The sequence below is a fragment of the Syngnathus typhle genome, linkage group LG2, assembly GCF_033458585.1.
Source record: "Syngnathus typhle isolate RoL2023-S1 ecotype Sweden linkage group LG2, RoL_Styp_1.0, whole genome shotgun sequence".
In the NCBI taxonomy this organism is placed as follows: Eukaryota; Metazoa; Chordata; class Actinopteri; order Syngnathiformes; family Syngnathidae; genus Syngnathus; species Syngnathus typhle.
In genome coordinates, this window is record NC_083739.1 from 1,715,156 (window position 1) to 1,740,145 (window position 24,990).

Below are 24,990 nucleotides of genomic sequence, written 5' to 3' on the forward strand. Positions count from 1 at the left end.
TCTCGAAAAGATTTCTATTTCAACGGACACAATATGACACGTGGCATAAATAAGGAGCGACGACGACGGAAGGTCCCAAGTGATGGAAGGGAGGGAATGAGGGCGTCGCCTCCATCTGAATAGAGAGGAGAGTGCAATGGGGGCAACCGAGTCCAACGTCGTTAGTCAACTGTGACTGACAATGTGCAAGCAAAGCAGAAGACGCACATTTACCCAGCCACACTTTGTTAAATTAGCGCACCCAAGCGTAGCGTGACACAGTCAACCGCTCGGGCTTACACACCCAATTACCAAGGAGGGGCGCAGAAATGGCCACTGAGAGGGAAAGAGGGGAGACAAGGCCGACAGATGGACAGCGAGGAGAGTCGAAATGAAATTGGTCAGCAGATGCAATGAACAACAGCTCCCCGAGATCAACCAGAGAACATCTGTTTCCATGGTAACACAGAGCACTGCAAGTATTGCCAGTCACCACTGCGGCGGCGGCGACGACATCACATGATTCATTCGCTTGGTCATATCAGCACAAGCATAGTAAAAGAGTGGTGGGCAATTTTCTTAATGACGTCAAGCGGCCCGGGCACCCATCCGCCATCGTCGGCCAAACCAAACGGCAATCGGCATGATATTTTTACTGCACCTCCCTCATCGCACACATAGTCATCACAGAAGAAAAAAAATGCAATTGGATAAAAATGATAAATGGTTTGCAGTAAATATCAGTGTGATTAAATCTATCCTGGATTTTCATTTGTGACCAAGGTTTGTGAATTTGATTCATAGAATATGTAATAATTCAACATTTATGCACAAACAGCCAGCTTCATTAGTAGTGAATGATTTTTTTTTTTTTGCCTTAGCAATGCGGTTAGCCACAGAGTATGATGCTCTCAAGGTTTGTTGACAAATAGGCTTTATTGAAGAGCCGCTCGCTGCATAATGGGCTTTGTGCATGATAAATCGTTTGTCCCCATCAATCTGTATTTCAAGTAGATCTGTGAAATGCACCTTATTTTTCTTATTGGGCTCAACTGAAGCTTCTCCCCTTTCAAAGAAACATTCCAATTATTTACTCACGATACATGTTGAGGATTTAATATTAGTGTCAAGGTGACATTGCGTTAAGAGTCAGTCAGACGAATGAAATGGAGAAAAGCGGTCACTTTTCAAAAGATTTTCATCCTCGGTTGGTAAATAATCCCGAAGTTTTCTCTTTGTTTATTTTGTACCGTTGGTTATATATACACCGTAATTTTCGGACTATAAGTCGCACCGGAGTATAAATCGCACCAGCCATAAAATGCCCAAAAAAGTGAAAACAAAACATATATATGTATATAAGTTGCTCCTGAGTATAAGTCGGGCCCCCACCCAAACGATGAAAAAAAACGCGACTTACAGTCCGAAAATTACGGTATATATAAATCCTACTCATATTAGGATAGTCGTGTCAAACGACACAATGATGCACTTTTGTCAAATACAACCAAAGTGAATCAAACCGTTACGTACAATCACTCGGACTGTTAATGCAAAGTGATTCCACTCCATACTAACTCAATTTAGACAAGCACTAAGCCAATTCTTTGCTATTATTTGCACGAGAGGAAAAAAAAAATGGCTTCAGTCCCAGACGCTATAAGGTTTCATAATGATTCAATGCTTTGAGAAGGGGCTGAATGTCTGCTACCGATTTGATAAAAATGTCGCTGCATAAACAACACATCCCTCCTCGACCTCAGCAAAACATGTACACTACCGTTCGAAAGTTTGGGGTCACAAAATTGTTTGGGTGACCCCAAACTTTTGAACGGTAGTGTATATATTTATTTAGATAATTATTTATAGATTATACATACAATCTTCTGTGTAAAAAAAATCTTATAATATATATGTATACTTATATTCATAGATTATATATAATCTTATACAAATATAAGATATAATTTATAATATTTAATTTATAATATTTTATTATAATAATATTTACACTACCGTTCAAAGGTTTGGGGTCACCCAAACAATTTTGTGACCCCAAACCTTTGAACAGTAGTGTATATAAATCGCTCCTGAGTATAAGTCGCCAAAACTATGAAAAAAAACACGATTTATAGTCCGAAAATTACGGTAAGTGCAACTTCCGTGGTTGTTTGCGATCACGGTAAGTTGTGCATTTGTTTTGAAATGAGCTGACTGACAGATGTGCACTTTTGAATTTATCGCCACCATCCATTAGTCACCCCCGGTTTACAGGAACTCTTACTTCTGAAGTGGCTTGGCCCTCTTCCTACTCGAGGTTGTAGGTCAGTCGAAACCACCGCTCCACTCTGACGGGGGCCTTTAATCCGCTGAGAAAGAGACAAAAGGACAAGCAAAGACATCAGTCACGGAAATTCCCGCAACTCAAAGATTGCGGCGGAGGAACAGAACAAGCTGGCAGCTGGAGGAGAGCAGACTGATCCTTCTGTTACGAGAAGGCAACAGATTAACTCCAGAGTGAAGCAGGAATTGCTACCCGGTATAGCTTGGAAGCATTAAGTTGACTCCGATGCTTCTCCCTCACAGAACACCATGTGACCATGTTGATTTACGACCATGATTGTCTCCAAGCCTTTTCATCCGGCCGCAAATGCAATGGAAGTACCGTTTTTTTCCATGTATAATGCGCAAAATGTAACTAATTTATTGTCCTAAAATCTGGGGTGTGTATTATACATGGGTACATTTTTTTTTTCTTTTTAATCCGGCTATCATACGGAGGCCGCCATTACAGATGCTGTCACAATGTACCCTACACAAATCCGAAACATTTCTTCGCTATCGAGTTAGCTAGCGCACGCGCAGTGATCCTGACCGGCAGAATAACATCCGGTTGTTCCCAAAGATGATCTTTTTTCTGAAATACCGTTTTTTTCCGTGTATAATGCGCCCCCATGTATAATACGCACCCTAAAAATGGCACGTTGATGCTGGAAAAAAGCCTGTACCCATGTATAATACGCACCCGATTTTTATGAATTTTTTTTTTTTATTTTAAAAAAAAAAATTTTTAAGTCCCAATGATCGTCACACACGCAGGGAGGCAATGGGTCCCATTTTTATAGTCTTTGGTATGGTCTTAACTAGGCTGGATGTAATTTTTTTTGTTGGCGTTGATGATGTCTGTTTCTGTTTCTGTTCCTGTCTTTAGTAATGTCACCCTGTCTTTTTGTTCCACGTCTTTGTCGGTCAGTCCTGTTGTTGGTTTTGTTGTACCATGACTTTCTTAAAAAAAAAAATAAAATAAAAAATTTTATAAATTTTTTGTACCCATGTATAATGCGCACCACAGATTTTAGGACAATAAACTACTTAAATTTTGCGCATTATACAAGGAAAAAAACGGTAATTTTACGTTTACGGACTTAAGTAGGAGTCAAAATTTGGGTGCGTATTATACATGGGTACAGGCTTTTTTCCAGCATCGACATGCCATTTTTAGGGTGGGTATTATACATGGGGGCGCATTATACATGGAAAAAAACGGTAGACTGAAAAGTGAAGGGAGAGAAATCAGCTGCTGGGAAGTCTCAGAAAGCACTTTGCACTGGCCTCAGCTGTTTTGTTTTTTTCTTCTTCTTCTTCTGTGCAGCAACTGCTATTCACACCACAGCCTCGGCTTGCACAGAAAGAAACACTGTGACTGCATATTTCCATAGCAAACACACGCCAGGCGCCGAGTTTGCGTGTGTTGTTTGTTAGCACACACACGCACGTCACCAATGCCCCGCCTCCTTCCAGCTGCCTGATACAAAGTGTGCACAGTTAATGTGTAATAACACTCCATCAGCGTGGGAGCAGGTGTGGCAATGACACATGGACCAGTGCAGCTGCAGAAGAACAGTTGCTGAAGCCACAACAGGCTGGCCGGCCGGCCGGCCGGCCGGGGGTCAACTGGCAGCTGCTCTTAGGCGCAAGACAAAGAAACCGTGGCATGAAAAGGACAAATATATAGATTTATTTTTTTTTTGGAAAGACTCCACCAAATGCGCACTTTAAAGAACCACAGTGATTTGTATAAATGAATTGATCGGACATCACGCCACACCCGGCGACGTCACCGTTGGTTTCACCTCGTTTCCAAATTCATACTCGGGATGTCACCGTCCCCAAAGTACGTACAATTTTCGGTGGAAACTCCTTCCATTTCTCTGAAGCTTATGATTGGAATACTATGCAAAATACCCTTAAATTCACTCATCATTTACAGTTTTCAAATCAAAATTGCAACAAGTTTTAACCCACTCTTGCAGCTGCTAATTTAAATATGTTATATTGTATCGTTTTATTGCTCTTGGTTGTTATTCTTTATTTTTGATTGTGTATGTACAGTACCGTTCAAAAGTTTGGGGTCACAAAATTTTTTGGGTGACCCCAAACTTTTGAACGGTAGTGTATATATTTATTTAGATAATTATTTATAGATTATATATATAATCTTCTGTGTAAAAAAAATCTTATAATATATATGTATACTTATATTCATAGATTATATATAATCTTATACAAATATAAGATATAATTTATAATATTTCATTCATAATATTTTATGATAATAATATTTACACTACCGTTCAAAAGTTTGGGGTCACCCAAACAATTTTGTCACCCCAAACTTTTGAACGGTAGTGTATATAACCAGGGGTCGAGTCAGATAAGCTTAGGCTTCCTTCTCCTCCCTTTTGAACAAATATGAATTTACTATAAAGGGAAAATTATAATGCAATATCATTTGTTCTTTATTTTATGTTCTAGTGTACTATAGAGTTATGCTTTTCTGTATTTTTTACTTTTTTCTTGTATTTCTTTTAATGTTCGAAACAAACGAACAAACCTTGTTTTATGTATTGTTCTTTGGGTCATGCCGCAGTTCTTAATTGTTTGCCTGGGTAAATAAAGGTTAAATAAAAGTAAACATTTCGAATCATTCAAGTACAATCCTAAACGCATGAAAGCCAGAAGCGACCTAAATGCACAGTCGAGACTTTTCAGAAAGAGAGGACGCCTTGTTTTTAAAAACAACAACATACGTCCGTTAAGACGCCACTTTAACAACAGAACAACTGTAGTTGTGAGAACAGGTGTGTCCTTGTTCGCCCACGCTTCACAACCATTAGCCGCACTCCTCATTTCCCGTTGGGCCAGGAAGTCCAAAAGGGGGAAGGACGACAGCCATGATGATGTCATCGGAAAAGAGAAAGGCGGGACCGTTGTCGGAAAGGACAGTCAATGACCGCGCTGGCTTGAATGCAAACGCGGAGAAGGAGAAATGAGCACCGAACCAACGCCATGACCATTCTTCTCAGTCGGCTGGCGGATGGATGGTCGAGAAGATGCATTAGTATTGATCAGCGCGTTGCTTTTAGTACGGATGACAATCGAAACAAGTTTCTCTCGGTCTGCCCGACGCACAGAAACCAGTTTGAGTGCAAATAATATCGTATTACGGCCAACAGCACCGAGACAAAGTGCCTGTAGCGCACGTCCCGAGGCTAGCTTGAATTGTAAAGGAGGTCACGTCTGGTTGCCATTACAAGGGGGCTGATCTCCCTTCCTCAGCGGGATTCTCCACGCTTCGTGCGGAGAATGCTCTGCGAGGGAGAGAACACACATGGTGAGAATTATGGAATAATGCTGCGTCAGGAATGTTCTCACGGTGGCCCGTGGGGTCTGATGGAGCGTCCCATTGGCTGGCTAGCTGCCAGGAGGGTTTGGAGAGAATAGAACACGCACATTACAAAGTTCTGTCGTACACGGCCTCTTGCTGCGGCCAGAATGATGGCTCGTTGGTAGGTCCGAAACATCATTTGAATCATCTTTGCATGGAATGGCAGAGACTAAACTGCACGACATCATCTGGGGTCGTAGGGGTCGTATCAAAATATCGAGAACTAGATACCTACAGATATGAATAAAAATCTTACTGTATTGATATTAGTTGAGAGTATCAATACTCCTCAATGACGCTAGGGGGCAAAGTCATGCCAGCTACTTACATGAGAAGCAAGCCACTGAACGAGGGAAGTACCGTAATTTTCGGACTATAAATCGCGTTTTTTTGTCATAGTTTGGGTGGGGGGGCAACTTATACTCAGAAGCGACTTATATACACATATGTATGTTTTTTTTCACTATTTTGGGCATTTTATGGCTGGTGCGACTTATACTCCGGTGCGACTTATAGTCCGAAAATTACGGTATTCAACAAATTGATTCTCTATATACTAATGATGGGCAAATGAAGCTTCAAGATAGTTCATGAACCCGTCGTTGTGTTTACTTAGACCTCTAGATGGCACTCTCTGTTCACCAAAAGAGCTTCTTTAAACCCTCACGTTAAACCAACATTGCCATCTAGAGGAGCCAAAGAATTCAACAACTGGTTCATGAAGCTTCATTTTCCCATCACTACTACGTATGTACATTTCTACTTTGCTAAGTATATGGACGTGTTCAAAATAAACAAAGGAGCAGTAAGGCCATATTGTGTAAAATTGTTTCGAATGTTATCGAAGTGCGTATAGTATCGGACCACGTATCATCTCGCCAGGTTTCCAAACAGCCCGAGAGAAGAGCAGAACAGAACGGGATTAGAAAGCTACTCAGTTTGAGACATTCCAGACTATTCGTGGACAACATCCTTACGCTCGGATTACGCCTACAGGTTTGAGTGACTGTCAAGCGACTTTTTCTTTTTGCACCAAAAATGCGTCAATCTTCTGCATCTGCTTCTTTTCTTCCATTCTAGGTCACTTCTATTACAAACAGAGTCCTAAATGAAACCTCGTGTCAAAAAAGACAATGAAGATCAGTGGGCCCGCTCGCCTCCATAAAGTCAACGATGTGAATGACTTCTACGAGCTGCCAAGCAAAACCACCGGTGACCTAAACGTCCTAAATCCATTTACGCTTTTCACTCCGTTGCTTCCAGATGCTTTGAGGGCAGGCATGCACATCCTCTGGTTTCCCCACAAACTTGGCGCTCAGCATCACGACGATGCTCTCTCTCAAATATTAGACTGATTGCAGGCAAGAGATCTGATGGGGGGGGGGGGATGTTTTTTCCCCTCTGTTGCAGCACAGGCCATTTAATTACGGCAATGGGATGATGAGGAATAAATCCTCCTCCCATATGGACATGTGACACATCACCCGCTTCCACCATGCCTTTGCTGTTCTACTCTGACGTAGCATTATAAGCCTAAAGCCAGACACCTAAAAGGATTTTTATTGCGGTGTGACCATGTGAGGACATTTTGGAAAAAACTCAAATGAATCACCTCTGACACAGCTGATAGAATGTTATTCCCCCCCCCCCCCCCCCCTCTGGTTTCTTGACTTAATGGCAGCCACAAAAACATCTCTCAGCTGTGTGACGGTACAACGACCAGAGCGGCATTTCCTGTCACATGCATCGTTGGCTTGAATGACTGACCTTAGATATTATTGTGGAGGGGAGGGAGAAAGGGGGTGGTTGGAATGAGCAGCAGCCCTGCAGTAAGAAAAAAGTACCGTAATTTTCGGACTATAAGTCGCACCGGAGTATAAGTCGCACCAGCCATAAAATGCCCAAAAAAGTGAAAAGAAAACGTATATATGTATATAAGTCGCTCCTGAGTATAAGTCGACCCCCCCACCCAAACTATGAAAAAAAACGCGACTTATAGTTCGAAAATTACGGTAACTACTTTAATAGAGTGCTAAAGGATGATGCTCACACGGGAGACAATCAAATATAGCCGCCCTCCAGACTCCCGTTACGCTAACAGAGAGGCAAGTCCGACAGAAAATGGATGGATAGTTTTGTGGTTTATTGTCGACATGTAAAGTGTGTTTTGGGTCTGTGGAGGAAAAAAAAATAAATTCGGGGAATTTTATAGGGTCCGGCAAAATGATCGGACACATTTGTAGTTTTAATAAAATGCAAATTAATTGAAGAAACAAAAAAGTTATTTTATTTTCGAAAAGTACATTTTGTTTTGTTTAATTTCATTTTCAAATAATGTTATTTTGTTTGGTTTCAGTTGCTAACATGAATTGGACCGGTGAGCATCGCGTTTTCATTGTGGAAATGTTTATCAAGAACAAAATCTGTACTTTTCGAAAATGAAAAAAAATCTTTAATTTATTTGCATTTTATTAAACCTTCAAATGTGTCAGATCATTTTGCCGGACCCTGTACAACACGTTTTTTTTTTTTGTGTGTGTGTATAAATGGGTAACTTTTTTTCCTAGTAAAGTAGCACGAAGCCAATTGTAGGTCAATGGCAACCCTTGGCCAGAGTCTGCCCCCTTATCACGGAACACGAATGAGTGGAGATCCGCGGGTAGTGTGCCCTCCTTGTGCCTGCTCCCATCAACCAAGTCGCTGGTGATGGGTGGGTTCATTGGCAGTTATTCTCCCTATGCAACATTTTGGAAGGCTTTCTCCAAGATTTTAGAGTATCTATTTGTCCATTCATTCAGAAGAGGTCTTTTCCTCAACTCACTGTTGAGGTCTGCATGTCCGAACTGACCTTTCTTTGGACACATTCATCCAAGCGTTGGGTTTTCCAAATCTACCGTATTTTCCGGACTATAAAAACACCTAAAAACTTAAAATCTTCTCAAAAGCCGACAGTGCGCCTTATAGTCCAGTGCGCCTTATATATGGACTAAATTCCTAAATTCAAACTGGCCCGAAGCATTGTGTCATGAAATCAAGTGGCCTGCTGAAGACTATGAATCATGAATCAAAAAGACTATGGATCAGTATTTTGTGATTATAAAGTAATTTGTTGCATCTGACGTTGAAATAAAAAAGATCAAATGGAGAATGATTTGGACTAAAAATCTGACATGATGCATTAACGGTGCACCTTATAGTCCAGTGCGCCTTATATAAGGATTAAGTTTTAAAGTGGGCCATTCATTGAAGGTGCGCCTTATAGTCCGGAAAATACGGTAAGTTAAGTTCTACGGGCTTCACATGTAGCGGTTTGTAAACATCTGAACTAAAGCTAGGCTAACTGTTAGCTTATCCGGTAACGTTAAATGTTATTTTTGGAATAAAACACCAGGTTTCATATCAAATTTGAGGTGTTACGACAACTCCATTCGAACCAGAACTGGACCAGTCGTATGAATCACGGGAGAAAAATGCTCAAATTCGCCTGATTATCTTGAGGACCCCACCTAAGAGGTGCAAGCAAATCGGTCAAGCTTTCTTTGTCAAGGTTTATTTAAGCACCACTGCATATATGCTTGAATCTGTGCATGAAAAGGCCAACAGGAAGCCCAAGAGTTTGTGAAGCAAGAGAGATTGGAGGCTACGCTCACGTCAACTGACTACGGCCTTTGTTTCCAAAGGCTACGGGGCAGCTGCTGTCAAAGGTCAGCAAAATGTTAACAGACCTTTACGTGTACAAGCTAGAGACCGTGTGCGGGGGGGACACACAAATGAGTTTGCCTTTAGTCCAAACACTGCAGCTGATGATACTCCCAAATGTCCTTGTGTCTGTGGGGCAGGATCAGGTTACACTTTGGCCTCCGGTGCACCATCAGAGTGCACCCAAGTGGACGTTTGAAGCTGCATCTGCCGGTTGAAAGGCAACCTGAGGAAATGTACACTGCTGCCACCCCGCCGCATTCTCTTTTGTACGGGGAATTTTACGCCCAAGGACAAGGGTGGCTTGCTCGAATAGTCACGCACAGCCCGTCACGCGACCCAGTTGAAGCGGTTACAGACAGACACAAAATGAGTCTTACCGTAATTTTCGGACTATAAGTCGCACCGGAGTATAAGTCGCACCAGCCATAAAATGCCCCAAAAAGTGAAAAAAATTTTTTTATACACTACCGTTCAAAAGTTTGGGGTCACAAAATTGTTTGGGTGACCCCAAACTTTTGAACGGTAGTGTAAATATTATTATAATATATATATTACGAATTAAATATTATAAATTATATTTTATATTTGTATAAGATTATATATAATCTATGAATATAAGTATACATATATATTATAAGATTTTTTACACAGAAGATTATATATAATCCATAAATAATTTTCTAAATAAATATATACACTACCGTTCAAAAGTTTGGGGTCACCCAAACAATTTTGTGACCCCAAACTTTTGAACGGTAGTGTATGTATATAAATCGCTCCTGAGTATAAGTCGCCCCCCCCCCCCACCCAAACTATGAAAAAAACTGCGACTTATAGTCCGAAAATTACGGTCCATTGCTTACGAATTTGACTGTTCTTTCTATTCAATCAACTATGTGCCCACAAGCTCTCCCCAAAAACAGTGACGGTTGCAAAAGCTTCCCTAGAAATGTGAAAAACATGTTACTTGGAGATGTCGAGCTGTTCTTTTCCAACTATGTGGAGAGGAAAAATGATGACAAAGCATTCATGTGCTTTTAAACAGAAGCCGTGAAATGACTAACTCCCTTCCAACATATTCTACCTCTGTGCCTGGAAATCTAATCCGTGTCTGCCTTTTTTTTATGGCTGAGCTGTACAGCAAGAGCCCAAACATTGCGCCCTGGGGCACTTAAGTCTGCTGACAAAATGTTTTGCACAATCCTGTTCCATATCACACGTGTGTATAGTTTAGACTGACTCATTGCTGATGCGACTGGGGCAATGAATCCAAACATTAGAAAACTAATTTCATCAACACGATTAAGCGGCACAAATATTTCAGCATATAATCCAAAGCCAAATGCCCAGAGGAACAAAAACTCGACCGTTTTTCCAGATTCCTCAGCATCTACTCGTGTAGAAATCGAAATCCTGCAAAAGAATTAGATCAAATCTGAAAGGCATCTCACTGCAAGGAGCGAGCAGAACACGACCAACTGCGCTGGAAGCAAACGTTGCCACCACACTGGGAAGAATGCAAATCATGAATGCTTGAGGACTTAAACGGTCCTGTCTGGGAATAAAGGTCTGGGCCAAAAGGCCTCTCCTGTCATATTAACTCCCATGCACCATATTTTTGAGAGAGAGAGAGAGAGAGAGAGAGAGAGAGAGAGAGAGAGAGAGAGAGAGAGAGAGAGAGAGAGAGAGAGAGAGAGAGAGAGAGAGAGAGAGAGAGAGAGAGAGAGAGAGAGAGCAAGAGAGCAAGAGCAAGAGAGCGAGAGCAAGAGAGCGAGAGAGAGCAAGAGAAAGAGCGAGAGAGAGAAAGAGCGAGAGAGACAAAGAGCGAAAGAGAGAAAGAGAGAGAGAGAAAGAGAGAGAGAGAGAGAGAGAGAGAGAGAGAGAAAGAGCGAGAGAGAGAGAAAGAGCGAGAGAGAGAGAAAGAGCAAGAGAGAGAGAAAGAGCAAGAGAGAGAGAGAAAGAGAGAGAAAGAGAAAGAGAAAGAGAAAGAGAGAAAGAGAGAAAGAGAGAGAAAGAGAAAGAGAAAGAAAGAGAAAGAAAGAGAGAAGAGAGAGAAGAGAGAGAAAGAGAAAGAGAGAGACAGACAGACAGAGAGAGTACCTTCTCTTGGATAACTTTTGCAGTACGAATGACACACATTTGCAGTGTTGGGAGCCGGCCAGACGCTGGCATGACCTTTGAACCCCACACGGTGTGCGTTTGGTGGCGGTCGGGGTCATTTCAGACCTTCGTAGCAAATGTGTTTAAGGCTTTCCCAACTCACCTTGGCTGAAACGACACTAAACACAACACTTGGTTGCTTTGCTACCTTTGAATGGATGCTAACTCATGTGAACCTAGCAATCCCAGGCAGTGACGTCAACAAACAATGGAGATTACAGCGGCGTTCGTATTTGATAGTGATGAACTACAAAAACACATTCAATTGCGTTCAACAGAGCCCTCGGTCATAAAATTGGCATTTTCATGAGGCCGTACGCGAGACCACACCATCGGCCATGAGCAGAAGCTGCTGGCCTCCCTCCCCTCGCTCGCCAGGGTGGAGACAGCTCCGCTTCCACAAGTCTATTAAACGCTTGAATAAATAAAATAGTTTATAACCCGACTCCCTAAAAACTCTAATTGCCATTTTCCTGTCGGCCCACGTACACCCCTTGTCCCCAAGAAAGGAGTCATTCAATGGCCGCATTAGAAAGGGGGGGGGGGGGGGGGGGGGTTGGGGGGGCTCCCACATCCCGTCCATACATCCTTTTCTTAGGGCCGGAGGATTTACGGATGCTCTTTTAGAAATTCGAATAGAGTTTGAGGAAAATGCGGCAGACTGGTGCTTTTCTTTCCACTGTCAACGGCGTGCGGCTCAGCCATCAAATACATGGATGAATTAAACAACGGTCGTACCCATCAAGGGCGTTCCCGAACGAAAGTTAAAAAGGAGAATAGAAGGCATACACGACCAGGCAGCTAATAATAATAATAAGAAGAAAAATAATGCTTACAATGAAATGGGACTCACAAAGAGGGTCCTGTCTTCTGGTTGTCTCCTTTCCAGCGGGGGGAATATAACAGTCGTGTGGGAAAGATGCGTCACGCTTCTTGGGTCTCGAATGGTGAGCCGTTTTGGAAAATGTATCAAAACTACTTTAAAGTATCCGTCATCGTCATGTTCTCACGCTCAGTCTCATCTACATGGATCCCGCCGGACCATTAGCCATTCTTCTCCCCGACCGCGGAGGGGACACGCTGCGCGCTGCGCGTCTGTCGTTTCCTGTCCAACCCAGACCAAACGTTGCCTTCACGTGCTACGCATAATCGGACATATAAGTGTCGTATCCGATTGATGCTAATGTATCGTCGCGTCGGAATACATAATGACTAGTTTCGCAGTAGCTTCTGTTCGAAAGTTAATCAAATGCACGCATCGTGTTAAGTGCACACAAAAAATACAAACCTTAAAAACAAAATCGCGACGTGTACGCATTCAACTAGCGACGTTGAACCCCCCCCCCCCCCACAATGAAACACTGTTGTCACTTCAAGACAATAAATAAGACAATAAATTTGACGATTACCTTCGTCCATTTCAGCAAGGAATGACACATTTTTGAAAATTCAATGATATTCTTCATTCTACCATCTCTAGACCGTGATGGGCAGAAGAGGCCTCATGAAGCAAAACGGTATTGATTCTGTATTGGCACTGTGTTACTCTATTGTTCAGTAGGTCACCTGAATCCAGGCAACGTGTTGCATTCCTTTATTTTTTAATCGAAGGTGAAAATATCTTTGAAATCTATAGTCAATCAACGTGAACGTGTCAAATCAGAGTCAGTGTTGTGAAGGTGAATTAATTTGCATTTGTTTTTCTTTTTATTGACTGCCCGACACTGTTCTTCAAATTGTTTTTTAAACATTTAACTAATAATTCAACAATTTAACCATAATTCATAATACATTTCATAAACTTCCCCTGGAACCCATGAAGTCAGAATTAGGTCGCAAAATTGGATTTGCATTTTCTCGCAATATGATTTGGCTCATCAATAGTGACGCTTATTGTTAACCGCGTGGATCGTGTCAATATTGCAAAGTTAATACTATCCACTCTCCCGCTAAATTAAATGCAACTAGGCAATGAATTTTCATTAATTTTCAACAAAATTGCCCTTTTTCCAAGTGTGCTGCAATGAATGTCAACAGGTCTCTCAAAACACAAGGCTGTGTTGCCACCTAGTGGCTCACCGAAGTACAACAAGTTCCCAAAGTTTATGTAGCCATCTTTTTTGTATATTAGTTCTTTTGGAAAGACGCAAAGAGTTAGTTTTACCTTTCCGAATTTATATTGGTGAATATAAAATGGTACAAGTAATTAATTTGAGGCTTCTCAATCGAGAGAAGACACCAAATCAAAAAGCCTCTGCGTGTTTCGGCTACCGGCACTAAAGTGAAATGTGAACTTTCACTTATTCATCTATCTCATGCAATGTGTAAAGTTGCAAAAGTCAGAATCGTGATAACCCTTCCCTTAGCAAGTGACTTTCCCAAAAAAAAAAAAGAAGCTGGGGCAGGAGTCAGTGTGTTACATCACCTTTCCTCCATAAGCATTTGGGAACAGCTTGGTCATTTCATTCTTGATTGACGTACAATTTGTATCTTCTCCAGTCTTCACTGGGATTGGGCTTTGTACAAATGCGCTCATCTGGTTTGAGGTTTCAAACTTTCAACCTTTGTGATGACGGGACGGATCATGAGGTGCTGATTGTCCTTTCCGGAAAGATTTCTTGTGTTAGGAGTTGCGTTGCCTTCTCTTCAGACTTCAGCACTTGTTCTGTTATCTGGCGAGTGAAGACCATTAAGTAGAATCACATATTTGAGTGAAGGATCTTATTGTGACGACTGATTCAGAAACAGAAAAAAACTCTTACCGTCATTGGAATATAGCCTAAAAGCTTAAGATGGCGAAGCTTGACAGCCAGCGGACCTCGGGGTTGAGACGTACCGAAGCAGAAAGCGGAAGAAGCCGGACAAAGAACTGCCATTCTACAACAGTGACAAGAAGCTTCTGTAGCTTAAGGGTTTTTTTTTTTTTTTCAAGGGGCGTCACCATAACATTACTAGATTGAGATCCACCTGACGTTCCTAAAAATTACGGACGGTGTGGGGATCTCCTTTGCCTTACCTTTGGGGTTGTGTTTCTTCACTTAAGGTTTGCTTCGCCACGGGTTTGCTAATCACGGCATCTAACAATCAATGCAAAAAAAAAATAATAATAATGTTTTTTGAAACTGAAGAATATCTGAAGCAGGCACTTTCTTTCAGTGTTTATACCGTAATTTCCGGACTATAAGTCGCGGGTTTTTTCATAGTTTGGGTGGGGGGGGCGACTTATACTCAGGAGCGACATATACATATATGTTTTTTTTTTCACTTTTTTGGGCATTTTATGGCTGGTGCGATTTATACTCCGGTGCGACTTATAGTCCGAAAATTACGGTACGATTTATCATACGAGAAAATATCGATCGTAATCGTGCATGTTTTATTACCTACGAAGTAGATGTTCTCCACCGTCACCATTTCTTGTAGCACTACATCAGCTTGGTCAGACAAGAAATCTCGCAGGAGCCGCGAGAGACTCGGATTAACCGACGGAGCGCTGGATGTTCCTTCTCCCATCATAATTGCAGGAACGCTTAGTGGCTTTGGGAGGACAGGCTGGTCAAGATGGAGGCACAGGTGGAGCGTCTGAAACATCTGCTCCTGTTTCTTCACGTACGTCACTGCCGTAAAGACAATTCCGATGAATAAGGTATTTTTCTCATTTGACAAGTGCGGTCCAGACCTTCTCTCCTCAGCACCTCCAACTTGGCACCCTGTAGGAGTTTCTCCAGAGGTGCGAATGGGAAGTGGCCAAGAAGGCAGAGACAATAACAAGCCTTCAACAGTTGGGAACTTGACATCCTGTGCAGGTAGAAGTCCAGAGTCTTGCTGAGGCTCTGCAGAAACCTAGAGCAACACCAGAACATCACCTTGTTGCACCAATTGGCTGAGAAATCCACGAACCAAAGAACATACTGCTCTCTGTCGAGCTGCAAGCTATAGTTGAGGGACGAGTAGACCTTGAGGACACACAGAAGGTCTTTAAGCGTCAGAGTGTCTGGGTTGGCGATGACTCTTTGGGCAAATGCCGCCATCAACGAGGCGGGACAAAAGGCAAGGTTCTCAAACGCCGACAGGAAGAGGACAACCTGGAGTGAAGTGAGAACGTTAGACTGATAATAATGTCATGAATCATCCAGAAGGGCTTTACCTCCTTTTGGCTCCATATGTCGATTGTGGAGGCGATGTAGTCGGAGATGCCAGTGAGCAGGGTCAAATCTCTGTAGTGAAGCTCCCGGCACGAAAGCAGCACTTTTAACAGTCGGTTAAACGGGACTCCGGGAAGATTTTCTGCGCAGATCCAGAGCAACGATAGCGAGTTGATCCAAAGCCAGAGGTTTTATTGATTATTGTCATCGTACCTGTAATTGTCTGACTGCAGATATCCAGCAGTGGTTTGGAATAGAAGCCCATTTTGGCCATGGTGGAGATCATGTAATGTGTATTGGGAAGGGTGAACTGCTCGGCCATTGAGAAAGCCTTTCGCTGAAAGTTGAAATGATTCGGGTCAATGTTTGGTGCTAAGAATGAAGCATAAAACAGGAATTCCTTTTACCGTTTTTTTCCATGTATAATGCGCAAAATGTAACTATTGTCCTAAAATCTGGGGTGCGCATTATACATGGGTACAATTTTTTTTTAATCCGGATATGATACGGAGGCGGCCATTAGAGATGCGCTTTCTTCTCACAACACAACACAATGCTCTCGTATCAGACGCTTGCTCGATCACCTGCTCGTTTGCTGTCGCAATGTACCCTACGCAAATCCGAAACATTTCTTCGCTATCTAGTTTGCTAGCGCATGCGCAGTGATACTGACCGGCAGAATAACATCCGCTTGTTCCCAAAGATGATCTTTTTTCTGAAATAATTTTACGTTTACGGACTTAAGTAGGAGTCAAAATTTGGGTGCGTATTATACATGGGTACAGGCTGTTTTCCAGCATCGACATGCCATTTTTAGGGTGCGTATTATACATGGGGGCGCATTATACATGGAAAAAAACGGTAGTCAATTGCATGAGTACCGCCAGACCTGTTCAATCAAGAAATCACTTCAATACAACTTTGTTTTTTTCTAGTTCAGATCTTAGAAAAGGGGAACATACCTCAAGTTTCCGTTTGAGGTCTAGCGGCATCTCTTTACCCAAGAGACGCATCACGGTTTGGAGCGCCACGATATTCTTTATCCTGGGAAGGAGCGCCTCAACTACCAACCTGGAGCAGAAAACGACAACAAAAAAGAAATAATTTACGATGCGGCATGATTGGGGAAAACGACAACAAACGAGACTTTTTTTTTTTTTTTACCTCAAACCCTGTTTCAGTGCAACAACATTGGGGGTGCTCTCCATATTTTCCAGGGAGGAGGCTAAGATGGACAAACTCTTCTCATCAAAGCCGTTCAACCTCTCCTGTCAGTGAGAAAAAAATATATTATTCAATAGAAAAAAAAAAATCAAACAATAATTTGCATCAGGTGTATTTACCTGGCAGGCACGAAGATACAGCTGGACCACACGGCTCCTTTGGGGCACACCTAAACTCACCATAGCCAGAAGAGAGTAAGCCAAGTCTTCATTTTGCATGGACCTCACATTGGTCATGGCGCTTTCCAGCAGTTGATCAAATCCAGAATGCTCAAACATCAGCTGGATCTCACAGCGCCGCTGCTCATCTGACATCTTCTTGATGCTGGACCACATATATGTAAAGCAGTTGCTGATTTGACGAGGGCTGGCCGCATATTTTTGGCTGAGGTCAAGCACATCTGACGGGGAGCCGCAGTGCTGCAGGAGTTGAAAGAAAATGGACCTTTCCTGTCTCTCGCCGCTGGGATGCTGGATCTCATCCAGAACCAAAGACCCCTCCACAGAGGGAGAGACAACCTTAGTGTTCTCTGGTTCCAAACTGGCATCCAGCGAATAGAACCTCACGGGACTCTTGAAACTAGCAGCCCGCCACGAATGGATTTGTTTAGTGCCATAAATGTGTGATAATTGTTCGGAGGAACATGAGTTCTTGCCTGCTACTGTGGAGCTGCAATATTTGACCGAATAGATGCAGGAGCGTAGAGAACACCTCACGACGACTTGTGTCAACCACAGTGACATTCTCCACCAAGATGGTGTGCGTTCGAATAAGTGAAGACTTTTTCACTAATGATGGATTACATATTTTGTCGAGCTAATTCACGTCGGAAGGTCTTAAAATGAACGCAAGGTCAACAACGAACCAACACGCTTTGTTTGGCAAAATCTAGTCAGTCCACCATCAAACTGCATTACGCTCAAAGTTATATTAATATAAATTAAATAACTTGAATAAATAATGGTTTAAGCGAGAAAACTGTCAATGTCATTCATGTTGTTTTTACTTGTTATTTTTACAACTTGCATTCGCGTATGGCGCATCGAGGTGTGTGCACCACTTTAAGCAGCCCCTCTAGAAACACGATAACTTCCTGCCCGAACGTAACGGAAAATATTTATATTTATAGCAACCTAAAAAACATTTTCATTGCAAAATAACATATAAGTGGTTAGTTTTACATTTTTAAATTCACTATAAAGCCACCTTCTCCGTCTTAACGTAAATGTATATTTTTCTTTTTCTCTGTGTTGTTTCGGTCCGACTCTTATGCTGTTGAACGTTGTGTTACCTAGCAACACGGAGCACAATCGAAAACAAAGAGCTTTGGAAATCCTTCCGTTATTGCACCGCCATTTCGTCGTTAAGACCCTGCAACCAGAGTCTTCTCATAAAATGGCAAAGTTTGTACTGGCTGGTAAGTTTATGAATCTAGCTTGCAAGTTTCAACCGCTAACGTTCACGTATTTTACTGACATTTCATGTCCACTAGGGGTCAGCAATCTCAAAACGTCATATAAAATAGTCAATATATAATTGAGATCTTCATGTACAAGTCCAACTTTTAAATTTCGACAAGTAACTATGCAGAAAATTTGAAGTAACCCAAAATGTTTAATAATAATAATGGTATAGCAGCACCATGATCTTCAAATTGTTATTTTCCAAAGTCAGGGTGAACCACAGCAGAAGTGTATTAACTCCCCTCTAATATCTTTTGATAAAATCCAATGTACCGTTTTTTTCCAGGTATAATGCGCCCCCATGTATAATACGCACCCTAAAAATGGCATGTTGATGCTGGAAAAAAGCCTGTACCCATGTATAATACGCACCCAAATTTTGACTCCTACTTAAGTCCGTGAACGTAAAATTATTTCAGAAAAGAAGATAATCTTTGGGAACAACCGGATGTTTTTTTTTTTTTTGTACCCATGTATAATGCGCACGCCAGATTTTAGGACAATAAATTAGTTAAATTTTGCGCATTATACATGGAAAAAAACGGTAATCTAATGAACACGAAGATACAATTTGATGTTTTCCAACAGGCCAAACGGATTGTCCATATTATGCCAAAGCGGAACTCTTGGCTGACAGCTTGCAGCGTTCTTTACCAAATTTCCAAATTCACAAGATCTCAATCCTTCCAGATGAATGGACGGTACACCTTGGTCATTATTCATATTGAATATTGAGTTTTGGCCATCTCGTTGATAAACTCGCTGGTCTCCAGGACTGGCTGCAAGACACATGCAAAAGAAATGACTGGAAACACGAAGAGTCCCCGCTGGTGTGGAGAGAACTGGTGCATCAAGGAGGCAAAGGGATGTTCTTAGGTGGCTTCGATGACTTTCTGGAGCACTGTCAGGTTGGTCTTCTATTTGACTTGTCACGTCGTAGAGCGCATTTTAATACATGTACCTTCATATCAGAACTACTACAACATCACATCAGACATGGCCGAAGAAATGATGGAAAGTATTGCTCAAGAAAACCACGAAACCAAGATCAGCCTCATTAAGGAGGCGCAGTATCATGCCAGTCTCATCCAACCCCTCCACATATGGATCAGCAGGTGAAAGAAACCCAAAAGGTTTCTAGAAGAAAGAATTTGGTGCGTCTAACCTGCTTTGTGCTTTGCCAGCGCTCTGAACCCGACGTGCAATATGCTGATCCCCAGTCTGCTCTCCGCTGAGGGGTTGTCCCAAGCCTCGGCCATCAGCCTCCATCTCTTGGATCTGAAAGGCAACGAGGAAGAACTGCAATCGCTGAAGATGGAGACAGAAGATCTGGCTATGCCTTTGCTTCATCAGGCAGATAGTTTGAATATCCTTCACACATTTATTTTTGTGACATCACCAATAAAAGCACCTATCTGCCTTTAGGTGACCATTCACACTGATCTCGAGGAGGCTTTCCACAAAGCGGAGATCATCCTCCTGCTGGATGACTGCTTGTCTGAAGACAATGGTGCAGAAGATGTGCAGCAAGGAGAGAAAATAAAAGCAGTGGCGGACCTGTACACCGAATATGGACGATTGATTGAGACAAGGGCCAAAAGGGACGTGAAGGTGATGGTGTCGGGCCACGCGCTTCTGAACCTCCGATGTTCCTTTCTACTGAAAGCGTGCTCGATTGACAGCCGTCGCTTCGTGGCTGTCGCGACTCAGCTGGAGAACGAAGCTAGAGCTGCCATCGCTAAAAAGCTCAACGTGAGGACTTCAGGTAACTACAGGTTTGAGTGTGCTGACTCATCGACATTGCGAGCAACTTTGCCGTGTTCTGCGCTTAGAGGTGACAGACATCATCGTTTGGGGAGATGTTGGAGACATCTTCTACGTCGATCTCCAGAGGGCAAAGGTTTTTAACTATGACGGACCAATCAAAGGGCCCCCTTTCTTTTTTCACCCAGTGCTGGAGATTATCTACGACAGGTCAGTAAGCAAACAAAAGGAGCGTCACATTGTTGAATGCACATTACTATGGAGAACAGACATAAAAAAAAAGATCGAAACATTAAATTAAATCCATGAGTCGTCACCTTATCGTGGTGGAGGGGTTTGCGTGCCCCTATGATCCTAGGAGCCATGTTGTCTGGAGCTTCATGCTCCTGGTAGGGTCACCCATGGCAAACGGGTCCTAGGTGAGGGGCCAGACAAAGCACGGCTCAAAAAGCCCCTTATGACGAAGAATACACATGGATACAGATTTCCCTCGCCCGGACGCGGGTCACCGGGGCCCCCCTCTGGAGCCAGGCCTGGAGGCGGGGCTCGAAGGCGAGCGTCTGGTGGCCGGGCCTCCGCCCATGGGGCCCGGCCGGGCAAAGCCCGAAAAGGAGATGTGGGTCCCCCTTCCCATGGGCTCACCACCTGTGGGAGGGGCCAAAGGGGTCGGGTGCAGTGTGAGCTGGGCGGCGGCCAAAGGCAGGGACCTTGGCGGTCTGATCCCCGGCTGCAGAAGCTGGCTCTTGGGACATGGAATGTCACCTCTCTGGCTGGAAAGGAGCCCGAGCTGGTGTGCGAGGCAGAAAAGTTCCGACTAGATATAGTCGGACTTGCCTCCACGCACAGTTTGGGTTCCGGTTCAAGCACTCTCGAGAGGGGCTGGACTCTCTTCCACTCTGGAGTTGCCCACGGTGAGAGGCGTCGAGCAGGTGTGGGTATACTTATTGCCCCCCGGCTGGGCGCCTGCACATTGGGGTTCACCCCGGTGAACGAGAGGGTAGCCTCCCTCCGCCTTCGGGTGGGGGGACGGGTCCTGACTGTTGTTTGTGTCTATGCACCAAACGGCAGTTCAGAGTACCCACCCTTTTTGGAGTCCCTGGAGGAGGTGCTGGAGAGCGCTCCTTCTGGGGACTCCATCGTTCTACTGGGTGACTTCAATGCTCACGTGGGCAATGACAGTGAGACCTGGAAGGGCGTGATTGGGAGGAACGGCCCCCCCGATCTGAACCCGAGCGGTGTTCTATTGTTGGACTTCTGTGCTCGACACGGATTTTCTATAATGAACACCATGTTCAAACATAAGGGTGTCCATGTGTGCACTTGGCACCAGGACACCCTAGGCCGCAGTTCGATGATCGACTTTGTAGTCGTGTCATCGGATTTGCGGCCGCATGTTTTGGACACTCGGGCGAAGAGAGGGGCGGAGCTGTCAACTGATCACCACCTGGTGGTGGGTTGGCTCCGATGGTGGGGGAAGATGCCGGTCCGACATGGCAGACCCAAACGTTCTGTGAGGGTCTGCTGGGAACGTCTGGCGGAATCCCCTGTCAGGAAGAGCTTCAACTCCCACCTCCGGCAGAACTTTTCCCAGGTCCCGGGGGAGGCGGGGGACATTGAGTCCGAGTGGACCTTGTTCCGCGCCTCCATTGTTGAGGCGGCCGACCGGAGCTGCGGCCGTAAGGTCATTGGTGCCTGTCGTGGCGGCAATCCCCGAACCCGCTGGTGGACACCGGCGGTAAGGGATGCCGTCAAGCTGAAGAAGGAGTCCTATCGGGCCGTTTTGGCCTGCGGGACTCCCGAGGCAGCTGACAGGTACCGGATGGCCAAGCGGAACGCGGCTTCGGCGGTTGCTGAGGCAAAAACCCGGGCGTGGGAGGAGTTTGGCGAGGCCATGGAGAATGACTTCCGGACGGCTTCGAGGAAATTCTGGTCCACCATCCGGCGTCTCAGGAGGGGGAAGCAGTGCAACGTCAACACTGTTTACAGTGGAGATGGCGTGCTGCTGACCTCGACTAGGGACGTCGTGTGTCGGTGGAGAGAATACTTCGAAGACCTCCTCAATTCCACCGACACGCCCTCCATTGTGGAGGCAGGGCCTGGGGACTCTGAGGCGGACTCTCCAATCTCTGGGGTTGAAGTCACTGAGGTAGTTAAAAAACTCCTCGGTGGCAAGGCCCCGGGGGTGGATGAGATCCGCCCGGATTTCTTAAGGGCTCTGGATGTTGTGGGGCTGTCATGGCTGACACGTCTCTACAGCATCGCGTGGACATCGGGGACAGTGCCTCTGGATTGGCAGACTGGGGTGGTGGTTCCCCTCTTTAAGAAGGGGGACCGGAGGGTGTGTTCCAATTACAGGGGAATTACACTCCTCAGCCTCCCTGGGAAGGTCTATTCAGGGGTGCTGGAGAGGAGGGTCCGTCGGGAGGTCGAACCTCGGATTCAGGAGGAACAGTGTGGCTTTCGTCCTGGCCGTGGAACAGTGGACCAGCTCTTCACCCTCAGCAGGATCCTCGAGGGTGCATGGGAGTTCGCCCAACCAGTCCACATGTGTTTTGTGGACTTGGAGAAGGCGTTCGACCGTGTCCCTCGGGAGGTTCTCTGGGGGGTGCTTCGGGAGTACGGGGTACCGAGCCAACTGATAAGGGCGGTTCGGTCCCTGTATCACCGATGCCAGAGTTTGGTCCGCATTTCCGGCAGTAAGTCGGATTCGTTCTCAGTGAGGGTTGGACTCCGCCAAGGCTGCCCTTTGTCACCGATTCTGTTCATAGTTTTTATGGACAGAATTTCTAGGCGCAGCCGAGGCGTTGAGGGTGTCCGGTTTGGGGACCTCAGCATCGCGTCTCTGCTTTTTGCAGACGACGTGGTGCTGTTGGCTTCTTCAGGCCGTGATCTCCAGCTCTCACTGGAGCGGTTCGCAGCCGAGTGTGAAGCGGTCGGGATGAGGGTCAGCACCTCCAAATCCGAGTCCATGGTCCTCGATCGGAAAAGGGTGGAATGCCCTCTCCAGGTCGGGGAGGAGATCCTGCCCCAAGTGGAGGAGTTTAAGTATCTTGGGGTCTTGTTCACGAGTGAGGGGAGGATGGAGCGCGAGATCGACAGGCGGATCGGTGCAGCGTCGGCAGTAATGCGGACTTTGTACCGGTCCGTCGTGGTAAAGAGAGAGCTGAGCCAAAAGGCAAAGCTCTCAATTTACCGGTCGATTTACGCTCCTACCCTCACCTATGGTCACGAGCTATGGGTCGTGACCGAAAGAACGAGATCCCGGATACAAGCGGCCGAAATGAGTTTTCTCCGCAGGATGTCCGGGCTCTCCCTTAGAGATAGGGTGAGAAGTTCGGTCATCCGGGAGAGACTCGGAGTAGAGTCGCTGCTCCTCCACGTTGAGAGGAGCCAGATGAGGTGGCTCGGGCATCTCATCAGGATGCCTCCTGGACGCCTCCCTGGGGAGGTGTTCCGGGCATGTCCCACCGGTAGGAGACCCCGGGGACGACCCAGGACGCGCTGGAGAGACTATGTCTCTCAGCTGGCCTGGGAACGCCTTGGGATCCCCCGGGATGAGCTAGACGAAGTGGCTGGGGAGAGGGAAGTCTGGGAGTCCCTCCTGAAGCTGCTGCCCCCGCGACCCGACCCCGGATAAGCGGAAGAAGATGGATGGATGGATGGAAACATTAAATTGATAGATAATTGTGTTTGTATGTTAATTTTTTTTTTTCTGGATTTACTTTACCGTAATTTTCGGACTATAAATCGCACCAGCCATATGTATATAAGTCGCTCCTGAGTATAAGTCGCCCCCCCCCCAAACTATGAAAAAAACGCGACTTATAGTCCGAAAATTACGGCATATTGTAAATCTTTTTTGTATTTATTTTGCGGCAGGTTTTGACAAGAACATGACTAGACTGGGGTATGTTTTTTTTTGGAGAATTACATTTTGCCATGAGTCTGAGTTAAGGTAGCCCATAAGTGATTAAATAATAATTCAGATATAAACAAAAATTGAGCTGATTCAATCTTACATTTAATTAGGATGTCATCAGCGAGTGATGAGAGAGAAAAAGTGGTTGCGCCACAACTCGGTGGTATTTCAAACACAATTTGTTTCTGTATTATATTGACAGATTATTTGAAATCTCGTCAGATGAACACAAAACAACCTCCAGTCATGAAATAACTTTATTGATGCACTTGTCATTTGCAGTGGCATTAAACTGCTCTTTCCCATTGGCCAGGGTGGGCAACAATGATCAACAAACGACATAATCACTTTCTAAACTATTTCCATTCTTTTTCTAGGGAATGGCTTGACAACGACTTCCAAGATATTGTGCGTGGTCAACAGGCGGCCGTCGTCTCAAAGACCTGCCACGGAGCAGACATGTCAACTGCCAACGGGATCCTCACTCTCCTAGCGGCATGGAACAGGACCTCTACTCCCAGTCAGGTGTTCTCTGTGGGGGTCTTGTGCGCAGGTGAAACTTTCAAAAAGTAGCGGGATTATAGTTTGCCGACTTCATCAACTTTTGGGTAAACCTGCAGACCATTCCGACATCCCCGGCGACGTGGTCCTATCAGTGCCGGTGACCTTCAAAGACGGCCAGTGGTCAGTAGCGTCCCACGTGTCTGTCGGAGATGATCTGAAGCAGAGACTTGATCTTTCTGCAAGTAAACTCAGGCAAGGAAACCGGTGGACATTTTGTGCTTTTAAAAAGACAGCACCCCCCCTCCCCCCTTCCCTAACATCAACATCCCTAATCATGTCAAATGAATTTCCTTCACAGGGAAAAGATGTCCGATGCCACAACAGGTGAATGAAATGCTTGCT

At 44.6% G+C, this 24,990-nt stretch overlaps 3 protein-coding genes and 1 long non-coding RNA gene across 9 annotated transcripts in view; 2 read left to right on the forward strand and 2 right to left on the reverse strand.

The window, feature by feature from the left end:
• The window catches only part of raph1b (Ras association (RalGDS/AF-6) and pleckstrin homology domains 1b), a 30,442-nt gene extending 17,743 nt beyond the window's left edge, over window positions 1–12,699 (reverse strand). For 3 of the 5 annotated variants that reach the window (XM_061263879.1, XM_061263869.1, XM_061304879.1), the window contains exons 1-2: window positions 12,406–12,699; window positions 2,264–2,348 (exon numbers count right to left, since the gene is read on the reverse strand). The gene's annotated coding sequence lies outside the window, so the exon portion shown is untranslated. Of the gene's footprint in view, window positions 1–2,263; window positions 2,896–12,405 lie in introns of those variants that run through there. The other 2 variants (XM_061263852.1, XM_061263861.1) reach the window with 2 other exon arrangements.
• LOC133150571 (uncharacterized) lies at window positions 5,211–7,880 on the forward strand. The gene is made up of 3 exons (XR_009713797.1): window positions 5,211–5,653; window positions 6,590–6,703; window positions 6,788–7,880. It is a non-coding gene; the product is annotated as an uncharacterized LOC133150571 (long non-coding RNA).
• Window positions 12,700–13,240: 541 nt separating the features above from the next.
• fastkd2 (FAST kinase domains 2) lies at window positions 13,241–17,999 on the reverse strand. The gene is made up of 11 exons (XM_061272653.1): window positions 17,058–17,999; window positions 16,879–16,982; window positions 16,677–16,785; window positions 15,928–16,051; window positions 15,717–15,856; window positions 15,482–15,654; window positions 15,249–15,412; window positions 14,953–15,186; window positions 14,586–14,646; window positions 14,332–14,446; window positions 13,241–14,241 (listed from the first exon to the last, which is right to left on the reverse strand). The coding sequence occupies exons 1-11, from the start codon at window positions 17,679–17,681 to the stop codon at window positions 14,152–14,154; spliced, it is 1,938 nt and encodes a 645-aa protein (XP_061128637.1). The 5' UTR covers window positions 17,682–17,999; the 3' UTR covers window positions 13,241–14,151.
• A 231-nt stretch (window positions 18,000–18,230) lies between these two features.
• mdh1b (malate dehydrogenase 1B, NAD (soluble)) lies at window positions 18,231–24,976 on the forward strand. 2 transcript variants are annotated; one of them, XM_061296850.1, is made up of 9 exons: window positions 18,235–18,355; window positions 18,990–19,102; window positions 19,175–19,309; window positions 19,374–19,516; window positions 19,586–19,754; window positions 19,827–20,166; window positions 20,234–20,375; window positions 24,462–24,637; window positions 24,705–24,976. In XM_061296850.1, exons 1-9 carry the CDS (start codon window positions 18,334–18,336, stop codon window positions 24,974–24,976), a joined length of 1,512 nt encoding a protein of 503 aa, XP_061152834.1. In that variant the 5' UTR covers window positions 18,235–18,333. The 2 variants fall into 2 exon arrangements, with proteins under 2 accessions (XP_061152844.1, XP_061152834.1); XM_061296860.1 differs by lacking the exon at window positions 18,990–19,102 and having other exon boundaries at window positions 18,231–18,355.
• The last annotated feature ends 14 nt before the right edge of the window (window positions 24,977–24,990 follow it).